Consider the following 24,428-nt stretch of genomic DNA (forward strand, 5'->3'; position numbering starts at 1 on the left):
AAATACACAAAATTACATGTTTTTACACATATGCATATATATATAGTTTATGCAATTATCTAATCTGTCATGCAGACACAGGTCAGCAGCTTCAGATAATGTTTAAATCATCCATCAAAATGGGGGAAAATGTGATTTTTGTGATTTTGAGAATGATTGTTGGTGCCAATTGGCTGGTCTGAGTATTTCTATAACTTCTGGTCTCCTGGGAATTTCAACACAGCCGTCTCTAGATTGTCCTCAGAATGGTGTAATACAGAGACGCTTTGTTAGTGAGAGAGGTCACTGGAGAATGGCTAGGCTGGTTCAAGCTGACAGAACAGCTATGCTGACACTGTACATTGTGAATCTTACATTGTGTGTGTGTGTGTGTGTGTGTGTGGGAGGGGGGGGGGGGTCTGTCAGCCAAGAACAGAAAGCTGAGGCTGCAGTGGGAATAAGCTCACCAAAACTGTAAAGCTGAACACTGAATCTCGATTTCTGAGCATTTCTTCATAGCCACAATTTAACCGTCTTCAATTAATTAAAAAATCAAAACCATCCAATCAAAAGTTCAGAAGATCTCAATCAAATAGAACACAACATCTTGTGGAATATGAAGAACTGAAGCTCCTTTCAGACTAAAGCAGCCCTACCCAGTAGTGGTATAGTCTTCCTAATGAAGTGCTCATTTAGTCCAAAAACAAAATGATTACAGAATACAATAATATAAAAAGATCAATATTCTTTAGACCAGTGTCTTTAGACCCCGTTTGCACCATGTCACTTTGTGATCAGTATCTGGATTGTTTGCTGATTAGATTTTAGCCACATGCATTTACCCTGTCTACTCGTAGTCAAATGCGTCTCTGGTTAGTCAGACTGAAATCCGACTGCTGCGTGGGACAAAAAAACAGCTGCTTATTGGTCAGCTGTGATAAAGATGGTTGCTGCATCGACATTCGAAACTCTAAATTTGACTTGCTGTCGTGCATTTCTTTAAACTTACGGGAAAGCTTCGACCGTCCATGCTGACAAAAAATGCCAATTTCTGTCCTGCATTGGGAAGAATTTAGGTTGTACTGGGAGGAGTTCTGGATGTCTAATGCGTCTCGGAGAGACGGATGCTTTTACATTGCTATAACATGTGGCCCAATCACGTCTCAGACCACTATCTGAAATAGTTTGAGTGACAGGACTTGTATCTGAGTCTTCAGTGCATTTACACTTGTCATTTTTATCTGGCTTGGCCTCAATCAGATATGATTGATACTCCAGACGGATGCAGTGACCAGGTATAAACAGGGTCTCAGATCAGGATGAGTCACTGCCCAGTGAATAAAGTGAATGTCACCATGAATTTGCCAGTCTACAACATGATGGCATGAAAAAAAAAAAGGCATTAGCCTTGCAGGTAGCTTCTTTACTTCCACCTCAAATGTACAAACGTACTGGTTCTACAGTATCAGAAGTCCCAGACAAACAGTACTGATTCAGGTTGGGGGAAGTTTGTAACAGGTGGTCACGTTTGATTCGTTGTTTTAAACAATAACCCACAAAATGAAAGAATTCGGGTTGGAGGAGTCGGGTTGGAGGAGGATGGGGCACCAGAGAGGGAGAGACCTCTCTAACTACAGCTCTCCTAATCTACAAGGTATCAATCTCAGGTGGTATTCTTATGTCATATGGTCTATATTGCTGCTGTCCTATGAAAACCATGTATGTCCATTTTTGTCTGTTTTTAGTTTTCTCCATGGTTTGAACCCTGGACCTGCTTCTGTACGCTGTGTGAATAATTCTGGATGAATGGACCAATAGAAATGCTCTAAATTACTTGGAATAAACCCCTTATTTTACATTGACTTCCATTTAGAGTTAAGAACATTTTAGCTTTCTCCTGTAAAGTCACAATTTGGAGATTATGGATGTTTTTCACTGGACAGTGGAGATATGCTCTATAGCCTCATAATAACATACACTCAATTGACTGTGTTCAATTAGAACCATTAGACCTCCATTTGGTATGATTTCAAATTTCAAGAACACACAGTTGAACAGTATCTCCTACTTACATGCCATTATTATACTAAAATATTAACAGATTTATGAACCTCACAACTACAGTCAGATTACATAACAACTAAAACCACCCTAAAATTGCAAACTCACCAATGAGAGGGTAAGGAGAGTTGTCTTTTCTGGAACTAACCCACAGCTGGTAGTCCTTCACACAACCCTGCACGCCAGAGAGAATCAGACACATTCAGGGAATTGTTGTGCACCACGACAGAGAGCCCTGCAGGGGCATGTTTTTCTTGGTACAGGTATCTGGTCTTAGGTCATATATGCAAAGTTACCAAGAGTTCACTGGAATTCTACGTACTGCTAGCGGTACCTTGATTTTAGTATGAACATTTCTGTGCAGTCATTGTTGCCATAAGACAAAGTAGAACCACTGTTTTTTCCCCCTACAGGCCTTTCCACATAACTGACCCATCATGTTACATTAAGAACTCCTAGACACACACTTAACATTAGAGCTACTGTAAATATTCAGATGCATGCAGTGTGGAGAAACTTACCACAATGCCAAACTGCTGCAGCGCTAGACGAATAACTTCATTGGCATTGTCCGAATTACTGACAGCAAGGGTTTTCTAGGGAACGAGAGTGAGTTTAATCAGATCGGTATCCAGTATGTTTAGTGCTTCAGTAAGCTCAGGGTAAGTATGTCTGTTTGCATGTAAAAGCACCTACATATGAAAAGTCCTTGGTATACACTTTAAGGGGGATTGTTTTGGGGTGATCTTTCTCTTTCTCCTCTTTTATCCGACTGCAGAGAAAGAACAGAGGTGGCATAAAAACAATGTTAAAATAGGACAAAATATTTATGATTACAGAAGTATCGAAAAAAAATATTATGGAAATCATGAGAAATTCTGAAAATGGGTTCTGTGGTTTTATTTGATAAATGAGGCCTAATGTGGCTGAGAAAATATGGACAACATTTACTATATGTCCAAAGGTTTGTGGACACCCCTTTTAATGAATGCATTCATCTACTTGCATCTACATCTAGTTGCTACTAATGCTGACACAGATGTGCAAATGCACACATACAGCTTTTCTAGTCCCTGTAAAGAAGTAATGCTAATAGAACAGGAATCTCTGGAGCAGATAACCATAAACCTGTTGATCAACAGCATGTTTCATTATGAACAGTGTAATTAGTGCTGTTTAACTGGACGAAGTGCAGCAGATTTCTGAATAAAAATCACTTTGGTACTGAGTATGGGGGAGTACCTGAACAGTAGTTTTTGAGAATTTGTCACTACTGATGCATTTTGTCTGCGATCACGTCTATTGTGATAAATATTGTGTATTGTTAAAATGTGTTCAAATATTGTGATATGGAATTTGTACCATATCGCCCAGCTCTAGCTCCATCCAATACTTTTGGGATGAGCTAGGGTAATGATCCTGACCTTACCAACGCTCTTGTTGCTAAAGGCAATCAAATCCTCACAGCAATGCTCCAGCTGTGGGACAGTTACTTCCACAACAGCATGATCAACTGTTTTTTTATTTACTTATTTTTAAATACCCTTGATTTCTGAGGCAACAGTGAATGAGCAGGTGTCCCAAAACTTTTGTCCATATAGTGTGTCTAATGGCCTAATACACAGAAGGATATTTCTGGTCATTACATGGCATTTTGGCAACAAACAGTCATTTTTCTTAGTCCTACCGTACCTTTTTATAAGGGAGAGCCACTTCTCCTTCTGTTCAGTAGAGCTGTAGAGGGGGGAAAAAAGCATAAAAAAAAAACTTGAATCAATAAAGCCCACTGTTCGAGAACTATCATCTGAGCAGCGTTATCACCCTCTGAAAGCTATTCACAGAACATGGTCATGCTCTTCAATGGCTTGAATACATTTGCTTCAGGGAGCAGCGTCTCAAGAGCTCCTGCTCTTTGCAAACTCAACAAGACTAGACTAATGAGGTAAAATGTATGAGCATAATGCAAATGCCATGCCTATACACTGTTATCAATAACGAAAAAAAGTGCAGACAGCTGCTACTACTGTTTTTAGTCATGTGGTGTACATTTTTCCAATTATATAGATAACAGTATGTCACACAGTGTCTGAAACCTCATAAGCAAGTCAGTCTGAGACGACCTTTTTATAACTACACACAGTTTGAGGCACTGCAAGCAAGTTACACAATTCTAACCGATGGAGCGTCAACATCCATGTCTTGTTGTCCATAGTATCCTCCTACGGCTAGTGAAAAACTAAAGAAAAAAATTAGGCCTCAGACCTCCACTACACTTGTTGACTATACTTCGGTACTTCAGGCGAGGTGAAATTTTATTCATTAATATAAAGGGTTTATAAAGATTTACCATCACAACATCCATATATGGCCCATTGGAGGCATTACTGCTTGGCTAAAGCTATATTCTGATCCACTGTATGTAGCTAAGAACTGATGCTCACCACAAGTACAGTTTTTATTGATATGTCATTATTAAAATTGATATGTCATTATTAAAAGTTAATATCTTATTACTCATGACCCAATTCTCTCTAATCTACGAACACGCCGGCGAGTCAAATTCACTGTTCTCGATGTTTCTATTAAATTCTTTGTAATAACACAGCACAGATATATGGTATCCGTAGAGCCTGTCCCTTCCACTGCATCTTGCCAGATCATACATGACTCACATCTGGAGTTATAAGGCTGTGAAGACGAGTCAACATACTCATCTCAGCCTTTTGCCCCGTCAAACTGGTGAATTCGTGTGTCCGTCATCTGCCTCTTATCTGTTACTGGATGATTTGTGCGTCCATCTAAGGTTTTGTGTGAAACTGACCAATGGACACTTAGAAACCTGGCCTCTGCCGCTTGCAGTTTATATATTGTTTTATTCAGAGTCTGGAAAATCCACTTCAAGCACCAAAACAATTTGTCTATGTGAGAAAAGGGATGTTTTTACAGGAAATATGAAGAATTTCTAAAATCTTCAGTTTCAATGTTTCAGGTTAAGGGGCAGGGTATCTCTTTAAGCAGTGCTCTAGGGCACATGGGGTCTCATTACAGTGAGAGCTGAGATTATTCTGAATAATATTCTGATTATTCTTTATTTCCATATAAAATGTGGGCATTATCTCATATGCAAGTGCCTCTAAAGGCGATTTTAGGAAGATATGCAACATTTGAGAAAACACCCTTAAAATCCAGAGGTTTAAATCTTGGGAAAATGGTGAAAACAAGCACCACAGGTGTTTATACTGAGCTGGTCATATGTTAAATACGATGTTGCGCCTGTGTTCGTTTGTCAGTTCTTAGTAGATAACCAACAGTTATCTAACTGGTGCCTCTGCTGCAAATCTTTAGTAACATCTGAACTCTTTATAGTGATAGTGACGGGTCATGACAGAAGGTCAAAAGAATACAGTACCTGAATGTAGCCACACAGTTGCAAGTGGGCCAGCCCATGACGAAGCTTTGCTCAGGGCTGGTACTTCCCTCGCACACTTCTTCCATGCAATTCGCCGTCCACATCTCACACACACGTGCCTGTGCCTTCAGCTTGAAGTTTGTAGAAGATCTGGAAGGGTTTAGAAACAGAATAACCCCAAACGCTTGAAAGCTTGTGGTACAGTGTACAGTAACCTGCTCACCCTATCAACATAACTACACAATCTGTAGTTATGCTTTATGTGGGGTTTTTTTTTGTTGTTTTTTTGTAAGATTACCAGAAATTGCATTAGCCATAGATGTTGGGCAAGACACGAAACCGACCACAATATAGCCACGGCGAACAGAGCATTGGTACTTTATTAGCACATTCAAAACACACTTTCAGTTCCCACTTCACATCTGCCCAACAATCTCCATCAAGATCTCGCTTAGTCATTTTGCTGAGCCTCACAGTCTACAACAGAAAATGAAAGGGTGATTACCACATGCACCTTTTTTTAACCCTGCTATAAACAAGCCAGCTTATCTACTGTACTTTACAGTCCAAAAAGAACCAGTTTAGGGTGCATTCTAGGGTTGTAGGGGGGGTAACCACTTTTTTCATACCGCCTGAAAAGAATGCTGCGGTATGCGGTATTACAGACGGTGGTCTTACAAATGTTAAACAGCTCTGAATCAGGACAGACAAGCTGGTTAGCATTAGCCTAGTTAGCAGGATTGCAGTCTGCTCACTACAGAACTAATTTAAGTCTGGCTGACTGAAACCTCACTCATAAACGTCTAGACGAGAATGATTCGACTAATGATGGTGACTAATGATTGAGCGGCTGCTGTTGGAAGGACAGAAAGCTAAATTTAAAATGTTTCCCACGTGGTTTTGGATCCTTTTTGCATCCGCACAAGAGTTGACGATAAAAACTCATGTCTGATGAAGCGAAGTCGAGCGACTTGGGAGTGTTGGGAGTAACAGAGAGGCTAAATGAGACTGGTTCTGCTGTCTTTGGACTGGAAGCTGGTTCTCGAGGCTTAGATAGGTCTGCGCTAGCTAGCAGGCTAAACACCGCAGCACAGACTGTGATCCAGCTAACTGAGGCTCAGATCGCACACGTTTAAAGAGATTAAGCCTCATATATGAGAGCACAAAGTCAAGGGTATGGCCTTAGGGGTATTTTCAGACACAATTAGAATACAGCGTGCTGGAGTTAACTTAGTCAAACTCAGGTGGTCTTGTTTTTTTTGCCCGCCTGTTTTCAGAGAGTGACATCACTAATTAGTCAGCATACATGGGGAATTTTTGGGGGGACAGGCTGTTCTTTTGGGGGGACAAGAAGAAAACAGTTCACCACAGAGTTTATAAGCTTTTGTTGAACAGAAATTCAATGATCTGCCACCCCTCTAAGAATGGGTGATATGATTATATGATATTTCTTACTTCATTAAAAGCTTTTTGGACAATATTGTGGGTAGTGCTGAAAGTTCTGGAATATTATAAAACGTGGCCCAAATGAAACAGACGCAGGAGATGTAGTATTTAATGTAATTAAGTGGGAACACTTTTCATAAGCACATTTATAACTGTTTTTTGCCATTGCTAATTTCCACCCCCTCAGTTAACCGAATACCTGCTCATTAGCTTTTACAGATACAGCCATAATGCACCGCTCTATCCATAGTTTTTTCTTATTTTAAGAGTGCATTTTTTTTTTAAATGTGTATCAAAAATGACTTTAGGTACTGAGATCTCAGATTTCTGCCTTCATCACAACTAGGAGACACTCTTTACCCAACAGTGCAATGACTGAAATCAGCAGATCAGCAAGGGCAACTGGTCTCTCACTTCTAATCCACAAACCATTGGTGTGCAATGAAGAGATCTAAGATTGCACTTTGTTATTACAGACGTGACACAGTTTTATACTGTGTGACAACAGCATCTCAAACTAGCTTCCTATCGAAGCACTAAAGAGCCAATCATGAGGCGAAAACCTCCCACATTTCAATGGCTGCCCCATCAAGAACCCTTAGAAGGAATACTCCAGTGTTTTTCATCCTAATCTGTAGCACGGGCAGTAGTGTGAACCATTGACAGTCATTTGCAGTGGCATAGGAACCAGTGAAGAAGGGGGAAGGATGTTCTTTCTGCGTTCCTCTTAACATTTAAAGAGTGTTCTGTGCACTTTAGTCATCTTTTCAATAAGATTCTTATCAGCCTCTCAGACACAGATCCTCTGTCAATTAACTGGTCAAGAAAAAAAACAGAAAACCAACCCATACACAACAGTACAACACAGCTCTGGCCGACCAGTATGCTTTTAAAAGTGGGACTGAGCTATTTCCCTGCATGTGATCCCAAATATAGGTCAGCACTGGAAACCCTGTTTCCTTTCATGAGTCGGCAACACCAGTCTTAGTGTGGTGATAACGCTAGGTCAACATTAAGGCAACGTCGTGTGTGATAAGCTCACTACTGCAGGCCCCAAAGACTTCACAGGGGCTGACAGTGGCTTTGATCCCGAGGCTGGCCTCAGATCGAGTTAATTGGCCCTCTGGGTGGTAATTATGGAGATGGGCCCCTCGGGCTGTGCAAGGCACCCAGGGAAAGGAAGGGGATGTGGGCCACGGGATCTCATGAGACCAAATAAAAAGGGGAAAAGAAAGGGTGGAGGAATGTCGCCAGTCTTCCCACCACTGGCACTCACCCGTGCCCTCCCATACATGCTACTGCCAGTTACTCTTGTGGTCTACTACTCACTGTCATATTTTGGGATCATATTTAGAGGTTTTCCTCTCATTTTATGCAGCACATTTCCGCAAGCTAAGACAAAAAAATGTTTACACAGCTGTCAGAACTACTGATTATATTTGCCGGACTAATAAAAGAGTAGTTCAGACAAATCACTAAAGTAAATTTCACATTTAAGCTTAGATTATTACTTACTTTAAGAAATGTATGTTGTTTTGTCTTTAGCTCACATTAACATTTTCTTGTTTCTCCATTTATTTTTGCTGTCTTTCATTTTCATATAAATTGAAAACAGCAGCTATTCTTTATATTATGTCAAAATGTCACACTGACCCAAATGACCCAAAATTAGGCCTTACATTGACCTTCACTGAAAGTTAACATCCTCATTTTGCGCGAGTAATTCCGCTATGTTAAATTTCTAACATCACAACAACTGGATTTATTTATGAAATTATTTATTTATGAATTTATTAATGAAACAATTTGGCCATTGCCACAGATGAAGACAATTCACCAGTCAATGGTGCTAATGTTATGGCTGATTGGTGTATATATGGTACTGTGCAGACATTTTAGGCACCTCAACACATTATTTAAAACCATTTCTCTCAGCAATAAGAGCTTCTGCTTGTAAAAGAAAGCACTCCAGGTCACATTAGAACAAATGCAGGTGAACATAAATCCAGTGGAAAGGAACAAGAATTTCTCATTTTGAAGAAAGTAGGTGAGATCTTGTGAGGTAGTCTGAAGAACAGAGCTTGAAGGCCCCCAGTCCAGCCAGCATGGATCAATCAGCAGCAGCTCACCTGATTTACCATCATTAAAAACACTATATATATCTCCTTCTCTCTGTCCTGCAACAAATATCCCCCCTCCCCCCGACACCCCCCCTCTGCACACATACTTAGCCTTGCTGATGAGCAGGATGTCGGTGAAGAGGAACAGGTGCCTCTCCTGTGTCTGCAGGCCGGTTTTCAGTTGGGCATAGGCATGAGAGATAAACATCCGTGAAGGGGTCAGGTACGACTGCACCAGCAGGCAGGTTTCTGGGCAGACCGGAGACAGGCAGTTCTCCCTGGAAAGCCGAAACAAATGAAAACCACCTGTCAATGCAGGGAAACGTGATGCATGGTGATTGTGCGTCCATTTACGGTACATGTCCAACGGGTGGTAGACACCTGCCCATCAGGTATTCTACTGAAATCATATTGTTACGAGTTTGCTGGAGTAACTGACTCTGTCTAGGAAGGCTTAACATAAGATGTTGGAACATTACTGTGAGGATTTGATTGCATTCCGTCACAAAACCTACGGTGATCTTAGGTGCTGTTTATTTTGGAATTAATAGAGATCAATAGGAGCTCCATCACTTCAGAGAACCCAGTTCCAGTGCTCCCCAGCCCAATGGCATGTGCATCATGAGCATCCCATTCTATTGAACGTCTGTGTTAGTTATGGGTGCACCTTAAAATAGGCATAAAATAGGCAATAAATAAATAAATAAATACATAAATAAATAAGTATATAAAGAGATACATAAACAGAAATAATAGTAAAAAAATTAAGTAAACCAAAACACAAAATTATACAGATATACACTATATATACAAAAGTACTGGCACATGCTCGTTTATTGTTTCTTCGGAAATTAAGAAGAAGGCTTTCTACTAGGTTATTGGAGTGCTGCTGTGAGGATTTGATTGCATTCACCAACAATAGCGTTAGTGGGGTCAGGATGTTGAAAGATCTCCAGCCTATCTCATCCCCAACTCATCTCAAAAGTATTGACTGGAGCTCCACCATCATTCCACAGAACACATTTCCACTGCTCCACAGATCAATGCTGGGGCCCATTATACCCCTCTAGCCCATGCCTGGCATTAGGCATGGTGCCAATAGGTTAACGTGTATCTGCTGCAGTGAGTTCTCTATTCTGCTGGTAGTATTTCTTTATAGGGACAGGAAAAGCTGTGGGTGTGCATTTGTATAGCAGAACAACAAGTACAGAACAAATGAAAGGATAAATAATAATAATAATATTATTATTATTATTATTAATAATAATAATAATAATATTAAGGGTTCAAATGATCACATTTTAAAACATTAATACATATGTTAGATTTCACACTATGTGTTGTTTTTATCACCACTTGTTTTGGGAGGATAGAATCCATGCTGATTGTGTTATGTCATTTCCAAGCTCAGTTTGCAAAAACCAAAACAAAACACAGTAAACTGTGATCGCCTTACTCTGAACTGAGATACTGTACTGTGAAACACTCCAAAACGACACGCAGGCTTCAATCAAAACATATCTGCATGGGCAACAAATAAAAAACCTAATGGGGGTAGTGGCTGCATGACGCTGTTTGTTAGCCACTATCATAATAATACCAATATGACAAGATGCTGCAATACGCAAATGAGACATCAAATTGATAACAAAGCGTCCCTAACTCAACATTTTGGTCAATCCAAATCCCATCCAAAGTTCCTTACTCTAACTCTTATGCTACGAAGGATTCCTAGACCCTGTTTACATCAGGATAATATCTGGATAAGGCCAAGTGTAAACACACCCAAGACTCATTTAGACCAGATACAAATGCCCTCACTCAAACCACTTCAGGAGGAGCTACATTTGAGTCACAAATTCTAGCAGTGTAAACACCCAGTAAACATTCCTCCTCCCAGTACAACCAGAACCCCACCCAGTACAACCGAAACTCCTCCCAGTACAACCGAAACACCAGTAATAACTGCCTCGCAACAAGCTAATTTGCATATTCCACCCACAAAGGAAGTGGAGGAAATAGAAGAACCATTTTTGGTTCAATAACGAACTTTTAAATTATTTTATATATACAAAAATAATGATTTTTCTAGAAGTGATGTGTGTTAAGAACCTTGTTTCAAACAAGTGGGTGTAACGATTCCGTACTCATTTAAAGGTTCTTCACGCTCATCTCTTGAGTGTAGATTCAATCACGGTCTTTTTTTATTCAACAAAGGGCATTTATTTTGGTTAAAACTATAATACAATATTGACCTAACCTATAGACAAAAGTATTGGGACATCTGCTCATTCATTATTTCTTCTAAAATCAAGGGTATTTAGTTTAATCTGCTTTTGTTGGTTTTTGTAACTGTCTCTACGGTCCAGGGAAGATTTTCTACTAAATTGTGGAGCATTGCTGTGAGGATTTGATTGATTTCAGTGACAAGAGTGTTAGTGAGGTCAGGATGTTGGATGATCACCCACTCACCTCATCCGCAACTCCCTAACTCATCCCAAAATTATTGGATGGGGCACCATCCATTATTCCAGAGAACACCATTGCTCCTCAGCTCAATGCTGGGGGGCTTTATACCCCTCTAGCATGGTAACAATGGGTTCATGTAAATCAGCTCCAGAGAGTCCTATTCTATTGACAGTAATTCTCTACAGGGACTAGAAAAGCTGTGTGCTTGCATTTGCACATTTCTGTCAGCAATGCGTGCAACCTAAGGAATATTGAATGCATTCATTAGAAGGGGTGTCCACAAAATTTAGACATATAATGTAAGTGTTTTCAATGTATCACAAACTGTCAGCAATACAATGCCACTATACTGAGATTCTGTTCTTATCCAATGAGGTTCCAAAAGAAATTACATGAAGGGGCAGTCTGCAACAGGTCAGGGCCCACATCAGGGCCCACATCAGGGCCCACTGTACAACAGTTCTGTGATAACAGATCATGCACGAATGTGGAGCAGTTTAAACTGTCCTCTGTGGACATTCATCATGCTGTGTTTATGCTTAACTCTCATTTACCACACCTGATCCAGCTAATTAATGCCTTGAGAACATTATGATTAGCCGGATCAAGTGTTAAAGACATGGGTTGGAAGTAAATGCTGCTGCTGGCAGGTAAATATCAAGAGAAGGGTTAGCGATCGTTACTGTAAACACTCGGAAGCTTAGCCGTGAGAAGGCCAACAAATTACAATACTTCCCTCATTTCCCCCCTTAACTAGGGATGCACAGTATACGTAGTTTGCTAGCTGTTCTCTCAATATTAGCGGTAGCAGTAGTGATATCATATGAAGCTACATTATGCAAATGAGTCATCTAATACCATGTTCCATGAGCATCTTCACCAACTGTACCAACTGTGAGAATTAAGGTTCGAAAATCTAACCTAACATATCAATATGTATGATTATCGTGTTAATTACCTCACATATATGCCACAATGCACAATGCTGCTGAGCATATCAAGGATATCATCATTATCTATAAGACTAAAAACATATTTAGCCCTAGTCTTACTCGGATACTCAATTATTTTAAAGCAGCATTTTGCGAGAAATTGGCATTTCTTGCTCCCGGGCTCCCCCTACAGTCGGGAGGTGGGACTACAGGTCCACTACAGGTCACACATCTCTACAGCCGCTACTACAGCTCACATGCATTTATGGATAACCTGACAAAAAACAGAACCATTACTGAACGTGAAAAAATGTGAGTGTTGCCCTGCCCAATTCACCAAAGTTACATAGTGCAGTTTCTGGGGTGTTGAGGCCAGATTAGCAACTATAGCAGAACTTCTCTCCCTATTACGAGTCAGTGAAGCATCAACATGATTTTGAAGCTGTTATTTTTTAGGCAAAAATGCTTCATACTGTTGCTTTAAATGTATGTGTACTTCAGCTTCCAGTGATGTGACAGTGATGTGATGTACAGCCTAGGCTATGGGACGCAGCTTGTGCTTGACTACATCCATTGCTGGATGATGGATTTGCCAATGATTGGATTCTGGATCCTGCATGCCTTGACGATGCGTGCTAGACTGCCCCTAGTAAAGTCTTGCAAAGCTCCAAGTAATCATTGCAGATTTATTGCAGAGGCTTATTCTACTTTTATATCTACAATAATTGAATCATTTTTTGTTTCAAATGAAAGTTTAATTGAGTCCTGATTCACAATGTAGCCAAGTTATCACAGGGATGCAGGTTTGGCCCTGTTCCCAATTATCAATGAATCAACACTTAGGGAACCTAACACACAAATAGCTTAATGGGCATCTGATTCAGCGAGTGTCCGCAGGGTCACCAGTACGTGGGAAAAAGTGAGCAAACCTCCAGTACCGCTTTAACAAGGTTATTCTCTTCCAGAGAGTCTCGGGTCAAAGCCCAAGGCCTATATTTAGCCTCTATATCCACCCCCAGCATTATCCTTCTGAGAGGCTTAGCAATTGCTGCTGCAAATGCTGATAGAGTCACTCTAGTTCTCTGAGGCAGGGCGAGAATGCGACTCAGTTCCTTGAACGCAATGCTGTTGCAAGTTCATTGTCAAAAGCAGCGTTCAGAGGTTCACGCTGGTTCAAAAGGCCCCTAGTGACCCCTACGAATGCGAGCTATGCAGTACTCATAGGCTGTATTGTAACCCTCTGTCTAGGATGGATTTCTCCACGCTGCTGGTTGACAGACATGTTCGCATCTGTGTAGGATGTCAAAATGAACCACTGTTTCCCCCACACTGACCACAATATTACCGAAACATCCTCAGCCTTTCTTCCCCAGAAACATAGAGACGCACCAATACACAGCGACAAGCACGCACACATTTAGGCACGCACTGCAGCTGAAGCCCACACGTGAAATGAACACACACACACAAACAGAAGACAGCTGGAAGGGGAATGTCTCAAGAAAATCAAGTGTTCAGATCCAAAGACAGATACGCTTCTACGAAAGCTCAGATCCCCAACCAGATTACCGTGACGAGGCAAAGGAAAGTAAGATGATACTTGCAACAAGTGTCATCGAGCACATCAAATATTACTTAACCTCAGCTGGAGCCAACCACTGTGAAACAGGCCTATCTGAGTCTTCACATCAAATTCCAAAGTATAACCAGAGAAATGCTGAAACTTAGAATAACATCCGTTTGGCCAGGATGAGCTGCACTCTATCAGCCGAGGGGGTTTGAGCTAACACGTGATTGTTTCCTCTTTAGAGAACTCACTCCCTGCATCGCATTAAACTGGTATCCCAGGCCACCTGACACTCGTACTAACTGGAACGCAGTGTGCAAACTGACGATTATTTCTACAATCAATTAAAGCAGTGTCTATTGCTCAGGTAATTAAGCTGATGAAACCCACTGTTTCTGCTCACTTTGATCAGGCCACAGTGCTGTCATCATCGAACGTTGTGTGCAATGAGAAAACAGAGCCTATATTGACTTTAACTGTATCCTTTATTTTTAATCCACTTCAGTTTAAACAGAGGTGGGCATCAGTTTGATGTTTTATCGTTATCATGATGCATTTTGATGTTTTCTGAGCATAGAGTGGATATTGTCAGTTCCTCTAAACCAATGAATCAATCAATGTTTCATTATAAAGACCACACCTAGTGCTGTTTAATTGGATGTGGTGCTGAAACTGTTAAAATAGTAATCACAGTACAATGAAATTGGATAGCAGTTCCTAAAATCTGGACCCACTAATGCAAAATATCATAAAACACTTCTAGTCTTCGAGTATTGAGATAAAATATGTTTGCCGTACTGTCCATCTACTCAACTATGTTTTTAGCAGCATACTTTTACTTTTGAATGCATTCAGCTACTTTAAGTTGCACCCATTTCTGACACAGATGTGCAAACCCACAGCTTGTCTAGTAGCTGTAGAGAAGTACTGTTAATAGAATACGAATCTCTAAAACAGATAAACATGAACCTATCAGCACCATGCCTAACACCAGTCAAGCCCCCCCTGCTTTATACCCCTTGAGATGTGGAGCAGTGGAACTGTGTTCTTTAGAATGATGGTGCTCCATCCAATACTTTTGAGTTGAGAAGTTGGGGATGAGGTGGGGTGGTGATCATCCAACATCCTGAACTCACTAACGCTCTTATTGCTGAATGCAATCAAATCCACACAGCAATGCTCCTCCAAAATCTAGTAGAAAGCCTTCTTCACTGGGCAGTAGAGACAGTTACTCCAACAAAAGCAGGATGAACTCTTTTCTAATACCCTTAATTTCAGATAAAACAGCGAATGAGCAGGTGTCTCAATACTTTTGTCCATACAGACTTTTTTCTCTGTGGTATTTAGGTAATTACATGTAAAGGAGTACTCTCATAGGTTTAAGAGTAGAAGTGATTAACCACCAGCTTAACTAGTCACTGATCATGCTCTGTATTTGCAGTGGTTGGGACCTGTTTTGTCATACCGGAACTGTTGGAAGTGAATGAAAGTGGTTGTGTAACCAGGAATCAGTCAGTTGATAGAAACTGAAAACAGCTGCGGCAGTTCTGTGCCAGAGCACTCTGTTACAAGCTTCAAATCAAGCTTCAGATGTCTGTATTAATCTAGAATTGGCAAAAATGTTTTACAGAATTGCCATAAGCCTTATGCTAACATGCTACTAGAATCTGATAGTAGGGTTAACACAAATTAGCATTATCATATATTAAGAGTTTTGGCCTTTGTGGCCTGGACTGGAGGCTAAAGTGGCACAAATCCTGTTTTTATGAATTCCATGTTTTTTTTTACTATTCTTTTGGTCTTTTTAATGTGACTTATATCCTACATTCATCTGAACTGCTCACACTCCTAAACCGAGGCAGTTGCACACTGGGGAAAAGCTTCACTTGAAGTTTCATGAATCTTTAGCAGCATCACATGAACTATCAAGGAGGTCCACTGGCTGACAGCTGGGCTCATCATGGAGAATGCGCTCGAGCTTGCTGTAAAACAGGCCTGTTTTTCGGTCACAGTCACTTCTTTAGTTTGCATCCTTGGTTTCTTTAAACATCTTTTTTTTTTTTTTTAAGCTTTTTTGCTTTCCTTTGACTCTGCAGCAGCATCCTTCTGTGGTCGTGTTCAGCCATTTTTTTGTATATATTTCTATATACCTTCTAATTTTGTTTGAACAGAGACATCACCATAAAAGCTTATACTGAAAACCCCTCTTATATTGTCGTCTGTTTTCTCCAGTAGAGTTGGATTGATGTAAAAGTCGCATGATTTCCGATCTGGCTGTTCAGACGGAGTAGCACTGCCACGTATAAGATCTTAATATCACATATGAAAGTTTCCCAAATCAGAATTGATGGTGTCAGATTTACATTTGTGTCACATATGACTAAAAGGATTTGGGTGATTTGAGTGAACGCTGCCACAGTTCACCACTGGCTGTCACACCTACATACAATATATCCTTTCCTCCTGCTTACAAATGGCAGTGGACTCTAAGACTGAGCCATGTTATTCATTACTGTGAAGTCAGTCATTGTACACAAAACAGCCTGGGCAACTAGGGCTGGGCAATATTGTAAAAATACTACATCACAATATTTCAAGACTTTTTTTACGATACACAGTATTCATCATGATGCATGTAATTGCAGACTAAATACATCAGTAGCAACAGATTCTTATAAACTACTATTCAGAGACTCTCCCGTACTGAATGCAGTGATTTTAAATCAACATCTGCTGCTCTTCATCTTCTTATTCTAAATATCAGTCTAATTACATTGTTTGTAATGAAACCTGCAGTGGATCAGTTTTTATTAAGGTTAGGAAAGCATGTTGTGTATCATGATAACAAAATGTATCACGATATGACAAATTATCGTCATATTGCCCAGCTCTACTCACAACTCAGGAAGCAACCCTTTCCAAATAAGTCACGCATTGTGAGAATTGTGACTGACTTTAATGTTGATCACTGGCTTCACTGAGTGCCACTGTAATCTTGCACGCTTAGATTACAAGCTTAGATTGAATAATAATTCCAGTATCCGGTTTTGTGCAAAAGCAGGACGGTTCCTCTTTTGAGTCTAAGTTCCCTTCGTGTTTCTTCCTCATGCTCCTTTTTTCATGATTTTTTTTCTCTGCCAGTGTTGACCTGAAACTGGATTTCTGTAAAGCTTCTTTCAGACAAGCACTAAAAAATGCTATTCAAATCAAACTGAACAAAGTGCTAAGGGCTTTAGAACGAGCCATCAATTAACGTAAAAAAGTGCAAGCCAGGGTTACAGCAGGTCTAGAACCTGTAAGTATTCAATCTGTCAGTGTATTTTTCACTGGCAGGAGAAAGGTGTATCATGTGTATATTACACTAATGGCCAAAGGTATATGTACTCAAGCTAATTCCATACCTGGACATTGTTCTGGATCTGGTCAGTGCTTTGCTGATGACCAGGGACGGAGCAGACTGTCGGCGATAAGACAGAGCCTTCATCCTCTGTGGGAGAACAGAAGAGAATAGAAACCGGATTATTATTGAAATGCTTAGAGAACAACATGCAGAACTAGGCAACTGCAACATCAGATAATACAATCACATTCAAAATACTTCAAAGATCTTTTTAATATCCTAGCTTTTCCCATTTCACATTTGCACATCAGCAATTTTGTGCAGTATTGCACTGGTTTATGTTGCACCATGAACCTGGTGGTATTTTGCTTCACTGTGTACTTGTATATGGGGGAAACTACACTTTTTTTGTACCACATGGTCCTGTTATGACATGTCGTATTTCATTTTCACATGACAATTTTTCTAAACTTTTAGAATTAAGCAAGTTGATCTTGTTAGTATTTTAGACTGAAGATTAACTAATCCTAGGTGTAAAAGGAAAGCACCCTGCCATTGTCAAGGGGTGGATATATTAGTGGACTGTTTCCAGTGAACAGTTAGTTTGAGAAGCTAGCAAAATGCACAAGTGTAAGAATCTGAGCCACTTTAACTTTAAAGTCCAAACTTTGATGGCGAGACGACTGGATCAGAACTGGATCTCCAGAACAGCTGGTACGCTGTGGTCAGTACATACCAAAAGGGGTCCTAGAAAGGACAACCGGTAAACTGGCGACACAGTAATGAGCACCCATTACTTTTAATGTGTTTTAATGTGTGTCTCAACACTGCTTCATGAACACATCCGGCAGTTTTAGCACCTTGCATAATGCATCTGCAAAAAAGACTGGCCATGTAGACCAAGAGAAGCCTGCGTATTGGTTATAATTGCAAACTCAACCCATTCTTAAGCCAGCTCTGCCCGCTGACAGATTTACTGTGCTGGTGACATTTGGGGAAATTGAATTTTGAGCAGCTCTCCATTGCATAATATGGCACAGTTTCTTACACGTTAGTTCATTTACTCTAATGCTCAACTGGTCAAATTAGACCCGGGACTCAAGAGGTACATTCTTTAGAGTAATTAAAACTGAATCCCAATTAAGCTTCAGTATGTGGTGAGAAAACGACATGGCTACATAGAGTAGATATCATTATTGTACTGTTGTAGATACTGGCCACTTTCTGTTGAAAAGCTACTGGGTGAGAGCACATTTATTAGTAGGTCAGAATGTCGTTATCTAAATCTAATGTATTAACTAAGCGAGGACATTAAGTAATTGGACACCATGTGGACCCCATGTCCTTCACATCGAACCACAGAGGCCTCTTAAAGCATTCGTTTCTCAATTATTCAAGTTTATAACATTTTCCCCTTACCCTAAATGTAGTCGATCAGCCAATGCGGGTTTCCTGTCCATAGCTTGAAATTTAGAGGCCAATGTAGGGAACAAGTACCAGAAGCTTATACATTAACATTGTGGAAACTGCCAAAAAGTTGTAATCTCAAATACACTAGCTTATGTGGGTTCTTACATTGTATGATGTACTGTTAACCATAAAAGAATGTTCTAGAGCTAAAACAAGTAGTAGTACTCTTCACAAAGAGTTTGGCCATTATCTATACATAACAGTACGATGTTTTGTGTCAGAAATCACCCATTTCATATTAATTAACAATTTACCACACTGTGAGGCAAATATTTAATATTTAAGGCTGCATAAAATAATAATTATAATGTCCCCTTGTCCATTAAAAAACTTTAAACACCAGACTTAGGCTGCCTTCATGTGCTGATCGCAAGTGTACCTCCCATTTGGGAAGTCAGAATTACATGCATTTCAGGTTCAAGTGCTTTGCTGGTGGAGCAACATGAAAAATGGTGGCTAATGTAACGGTAATAACTTGTACCACACTAGCAGAGCAGTCAGTTTGCAATAGATAGAACGATAAATAGCATTATTCCATAGCAAGGTAAATGCATATAGTTTACAGATTAAAATAATGTGCACAAACAACCATAAACAGCCGCTGCACTGTTAAAAACTGAGAAATATGTAGCATCCAATACTGATCCTGTCTTCCTCTCCGCCATGTTAAAATGATCTTTGAATTTCCTACTAGAAATGACCACTGGAGTGGGTGCTCGTAATCTGTGCACATGAAACTTCCAAGTGGGGAACTTGTATTTAAGATGGCAGCTAGTTTGATTAAAATTCAATCCACACACATCTGTTTCCTTCCTTCGATGAAATACCTGCAGTAGTCAACAGCTTTTGCTCATGGGTTTTCATGTTTGAATGAGGCTGTGTCTGAAACCGATGACTTGACGACTGCCCACACTGTCTCCCAAGTCCATGTTTAGAAGGCAGTGTTGTTATAAAAGTTTCTGTAACTGAATCACAAATACCACAATACATCCAGATTTCAGCAAGATATCGCAAAACTAGCTCACTGCAAGATATGAGCGTACAGCTGTGCTGTCATTAGCCCTTAGTGTTTTCACCCAATACAATAGAAGGCTAGATTACTAGCCATCGATTCACACACGACTGGGTGCCGTCCTGCCTCAGAATCCTGTCGGAGTAGACAGCATGTCTTACGTTTCAGACACAACAATGTCCTGCTGACATTGATCTCCGCTGACAAACACGCCCACAGCAAACCCACAACACATATACATGCGTCTTCTGATTATGGCCTTAGGCATGCAGTTTGCACAATACTAATTGAAGCCCCAATTACTGGTTAGCTACAATAGCCTTGTAGCTCCATTGGAAAATAAATAGACAGCTTTTAACATCAACCATGTTTTGACAGACTGGCTACATGTGAGATGGGAAGGGAAATATATATGGATTTAGTCACTGAATGTATTGTCCTGTATTGCGGTATTGTGACTGGCATGTTTACTTGTGGCTAGTGTGTTAGCTTGGGGCTAACATATAAACTTGTTGCTAGATTACATCAGGACATTGTAAACTACAGTCTAAAATAATGTTCTTTTTTATAAACTTAAATATAGCAACAATCTAGTTCTTATATTCACTGCCAGTCACTTGATTTTATTCCTATAAGAGATAAGGTTAGTTTTTAAGGGTTAGTTTAGGCCTAGGTTTGAATTCTGGGTCAAAGCTGGGATTAGGTTTAGGTTATCATACCTGGTAGTTAAAGTCTAAGTAACTATCTACAAAGCATTTCGAATAGAGTGACCATATTGGTTTTTTATTATTATTATTATTTTTATTAAGAGGACACTGGAGACACAAAGGCATTCGCCATGATTTGAATGTCGTGGACAGGGGGGCTTCAAGTTGAAGGACCTTAGTAATGTGTATGTGTAAGGGTGGGAGGGACTGCATAACTACACTACCTTATAATCATTTCCCAAGACCAGCAAATAACCTCATTAGCCCATATGGCCAGATCATAACATTTCAGTGTTTAGTTTGATGACAATAAAAAAATAAAAAAATAAAAAAATCACAATTTCACTTTCACACTTCACTTCCTCTGGTCTGTGCAGTAAGCAATAGCTGCATGTGACACAAAGCATATTCCTGGACTGTGGATTCCTAACATAACTAAGAATTCCCATCCGGATGCATTTTTTAGATCCGGAAAAGAGGACCAGGAATGTCCAGGGATAAGAGAATGGCTGGTTACCCTAATCGTAAGTGGACACATCAATACAAAAAAGACGCATCAACCATATAAAGCATATTAACAAATTGTTCATGAAAAATAACATGCATGTACGTTTTTATTTCTTTATTTGTTTTAGATTCTTCTATTTTTATTATAGAAGTGCCTGAACACTGCCATGCTGAGTGCACCAATAGAAAAGTTTATCCTGTAAAGTTACTATTTTGGAGAGAAATCAGGCAAATGTTCAACCACTCCTTATTTCTGCTCTTTTGGAAAAAATGCATCAAACAGTCGATTTAAATAAGGCAAGGTTTCCGGGGACGTCGGGAACAAAGCAGTTGCAATTGCTAAATATTGGCAAAACAACAGAGTGTTCCTGATGGAGAGGAAGAGATAAAGCAACAGTGCGGTAAGTGAGGAGCTTTAATCAGCGCAGTCAATCAAGGCCTGCTGGCTATGGAAGATGTTTCCTGGCAGAAAAAAATACACATAAAAAAGCTGCTGAATATTGTTGAAGTTAAAGTCGAAGAAAAGTGAAAAGGTCATAAATTTCCCTGTTTCAGTTTTGATTTAGTTTTAGCTGCTGCATTTATAACATGGCCAAGGCACTGCTTTCCCATTCATCTTTTAAAAGCCCTTAATGTAGAAAGGCGTATTACACACTGAGGTGTAGAAATCAGTAACTACAGCTATTCTTTGCTAAGACTGTAGTAACACTTTCTGCCTGCAGGCGGTCCACAGGCGGTCCACAAGAGGTTAAAAGCCCTTTCACATTAAAGTCATTAAGCCAGTCATTCCTATAGATAATTGCACAGCCAGTCCATCTAACATGCATCATTTGAAGTAAGGTACATACTCTGGACAGATGGACTGTATAGATAACGTGAAGTATGGTAGTAAAATCTAGTATTATAATAGCTATAGTAAAATTATGTATTATAGTAACATTTGATATTATAATACTTATAGTAGTATTAAAATAAAATGTAGTGTTTTAATACTTATAGTAGTATTTAGTATTATAGTGAAATGTAGTATTATCCTTATTAGTATTACTATTTGGTATTATAATAACACGTATAACACTTATAAGTATCATAATACTTATAGTAGTATTTAGTATTATAATACTTATAGTATTTAGTATTATAATATGTATAGTAGTATTTAGTATTATAGTGAAATGTAGTATTATACTTCGTATTAGTTATAGTATTTGGTATTATAATGACATTAGTAATATAATGAAGTAGTATTTAGTATTATAATACTTATAGTAAGATTTAGTATTATAATACTTTTAGTAGTATTTAGTATTATAGTGAAATGTATTATTTATAGTATTTGGTATTATAATAACATTAGTAATATAATGTAGTAGTATTTAGTATTATAATACTTATAGTAGTATTTAGTATTATAGTAAAATGTAGTATTATACTTCGTATTATTTATAGTATTTGGTATTATAATAACACGTATAACACTTATAAGTATCATAATACTTATAGTAGTATTTAGTATTATAATATGTATAGTAGTATTTAGTATTATAATACTTATAGTAGTATTTAGTATCATAGTGAAATGTAGTATTATTTATAGTATTTGGTATTATAATAACATTATTAATATAATGTAGTAGTATTTAGTATTATAATACTTATAGTAGTATTTAGTATTATAGTAAAATTTAGTATTATAGCAGATTTGCTTCTTTTGTGGTAACATGGTACTTGAAGTTTGAACTAAAGATCAGGTTTAATTGTCCTATTCTGGGCTATGTGGATGGGAATTTGGTGAGTCTTTGGCTAGCTGCAAGCTAAAGCTACAGCATACTGTATTATTATGTTTGTCAATCCCTGGGAAACTGCAGCTTAAATAATCTAATGTTGTCCAAGGTTTCAATTTTCTTTTCTGCTTTTGCAACACATCACTGCACATTACTGCAACACACTGAAGACGTTTAGCTTTTTGTTCAAACACTCAGAACGCAAGACACTGATCAGATATGGGCTCAGTGGCATATCTGATTAAGAATGAAACTTGACTATCAGCAAAACCAAAAGCAAGGGGCTTACCCAGTGGCCAATATTTGCTCACTGCATTTTGAGCTCACTTGTAGCGACTGCAGTGTGCAATGATGGCCAGAATGAAGGCAGTGTTTTATTTTAGCCTGGATATTTCTTTTAAAGGTTCTGGATTTTTTTCCGGATATGGTTTTGTTATGGTTATGGAAATGTGTATTTCTTGTAGTTGCATGGCCAGTTTGTGTCCCTTCCTTCAAAGCATTTGTTGTGACTGGTGTTGTCCATTTTCTAGGAAAGCACTTTCTCAGGATTTGTGGGGTAATGGCCCATTTATGTGTAATAGCCCAGTAGAGGAATCTAACCTACACTTCTATAGGGTCACAAATGCAGTACACAGGTAGATGTAGTCAGATTTGCTAGAAATGATGCAAATACGCTATACAGACAAAAATACTGGGACACCTGCTCTTTCAGTGGTCTTCTAAAATCAAGGGTATTCAAAATAATTGATCCTGCTTTTGTTGGAAAAAAAATACTTTACAGCACTGCTGTAATGATTTGATTGCATTCAGCCTCAACAGTGTTAGTGGTGTCCGGATGTTGGATGATCACCACCCCACATTATCCCAACTCCCAAACTCATCCCAAAAGTACTGTGTGGCACACACTCATCATTCTAAAGAACACAGTTCAACTACTCCACAGCTCAATGCTGGGGGGCTTTGTATCCCTCTAGCCCACGCCTGGTATTAGTCATGGTGCCAATAGGTTCAGGTTATCAGTCTTTTGTCAGTTCTGCTCTACAGGAACTAGACAAGTTGTGTGTGCGCACAGTGGGTACAAGTAGCAGCAGAATGCATTTATTAGAATTGGTGTCCACAATTATTTGGACATTTATAGTATTAATTAAATAAATAAATAAATAAATAAATATTAAAACATAAAACATTGTGAAAGTACAATATTTTCATAATACTGCTCTAGCCACAGCAGCCCTGATCTAATGTATGCTTAGAAAAATCATGCTCATGATTTCAGTGTAAAGTGATGTCATTTTATTTTTGGTATGGAAAGCTCTCCTCTCACCATGAGCTTGTTTGTTTCACTTTTAGGATATGTCATGTAGCACATCATCATACGCCAGAGGATAGAGAAATATCACGATACTATATATATATATATATAAACAGAGAGAGATAGACAGATTCGGACCAGACGAGCTAGCCTTCATTCCCCAAGCCCATAACAAGTCCTGGATGCCAGTGACGCTGTCACCAGTTCACTGGTTGTCCTTTCTTGGAACACTTTTGGTAGATAATAACCGCTGTATAGTGGGAACACTCCACAAGACCTCTGACCCAGTCATGTGGCCGCGACAATATACTGT

At 39.2% G+C, this 24,428-nt stretch overlaps 1 protein-coding gene across 1 annotated transcript in view; it reads right to left on the reverse strand.

Moving 5' to 3' along the window:
- Positions 1-24,428, reverse strand: part of LOC140536096 (rho GTPase-activating protein 20-like) — a 46,251-nt gene that overhangs the window by 13,725 nt on the left and 8,098 nt on the right. The window contains exons 2-8 of the mRNA XM_072657734.1: positions 17,385-17,470; positions 9,123-9,293; positions 5,450-5,599; positions 3,733-3,774; positions 2,737-2,812; positions 2,562-2,636; positions 2,149-2,215 (exon numbers count right to left, since the gene is read on the reverse strand). Of these exons, the coding sequence (XP_072513835.1) occupies positions 2,149-2,215; positions 2,562-2,636; positions 2,737-2,812; positions 3,733-3,774; positions 5,450-5,599; positions 9,123-9,293; positions 17,385-17,470 (667 nt within the window). The remainder of the gene's footprint in view (positions 1-2,148; positions 2,216-2,561; positions 2,637-2,736; positions 2,813-3,732; positions 3,775-5,449; positions 5,600-9,122; positions 9,294-17,384; positions 17,471-24,428) is intronic.

This window comes from Salminus brasiliensis, chromosome 15 (genome assembly GCF_030463535.1).
Source record: "Salminus brasiliensis chromosome 15, fSalBra1.hap2, whole genome shotgun sequence".
Classification (NCBI taxonomy): domain Eukaryota; kingdom Metazoa; phylum Chordata; class Actinopteri; order Characiformes; family Bryconidae; genus Salminus; species Salminus brasiliensis.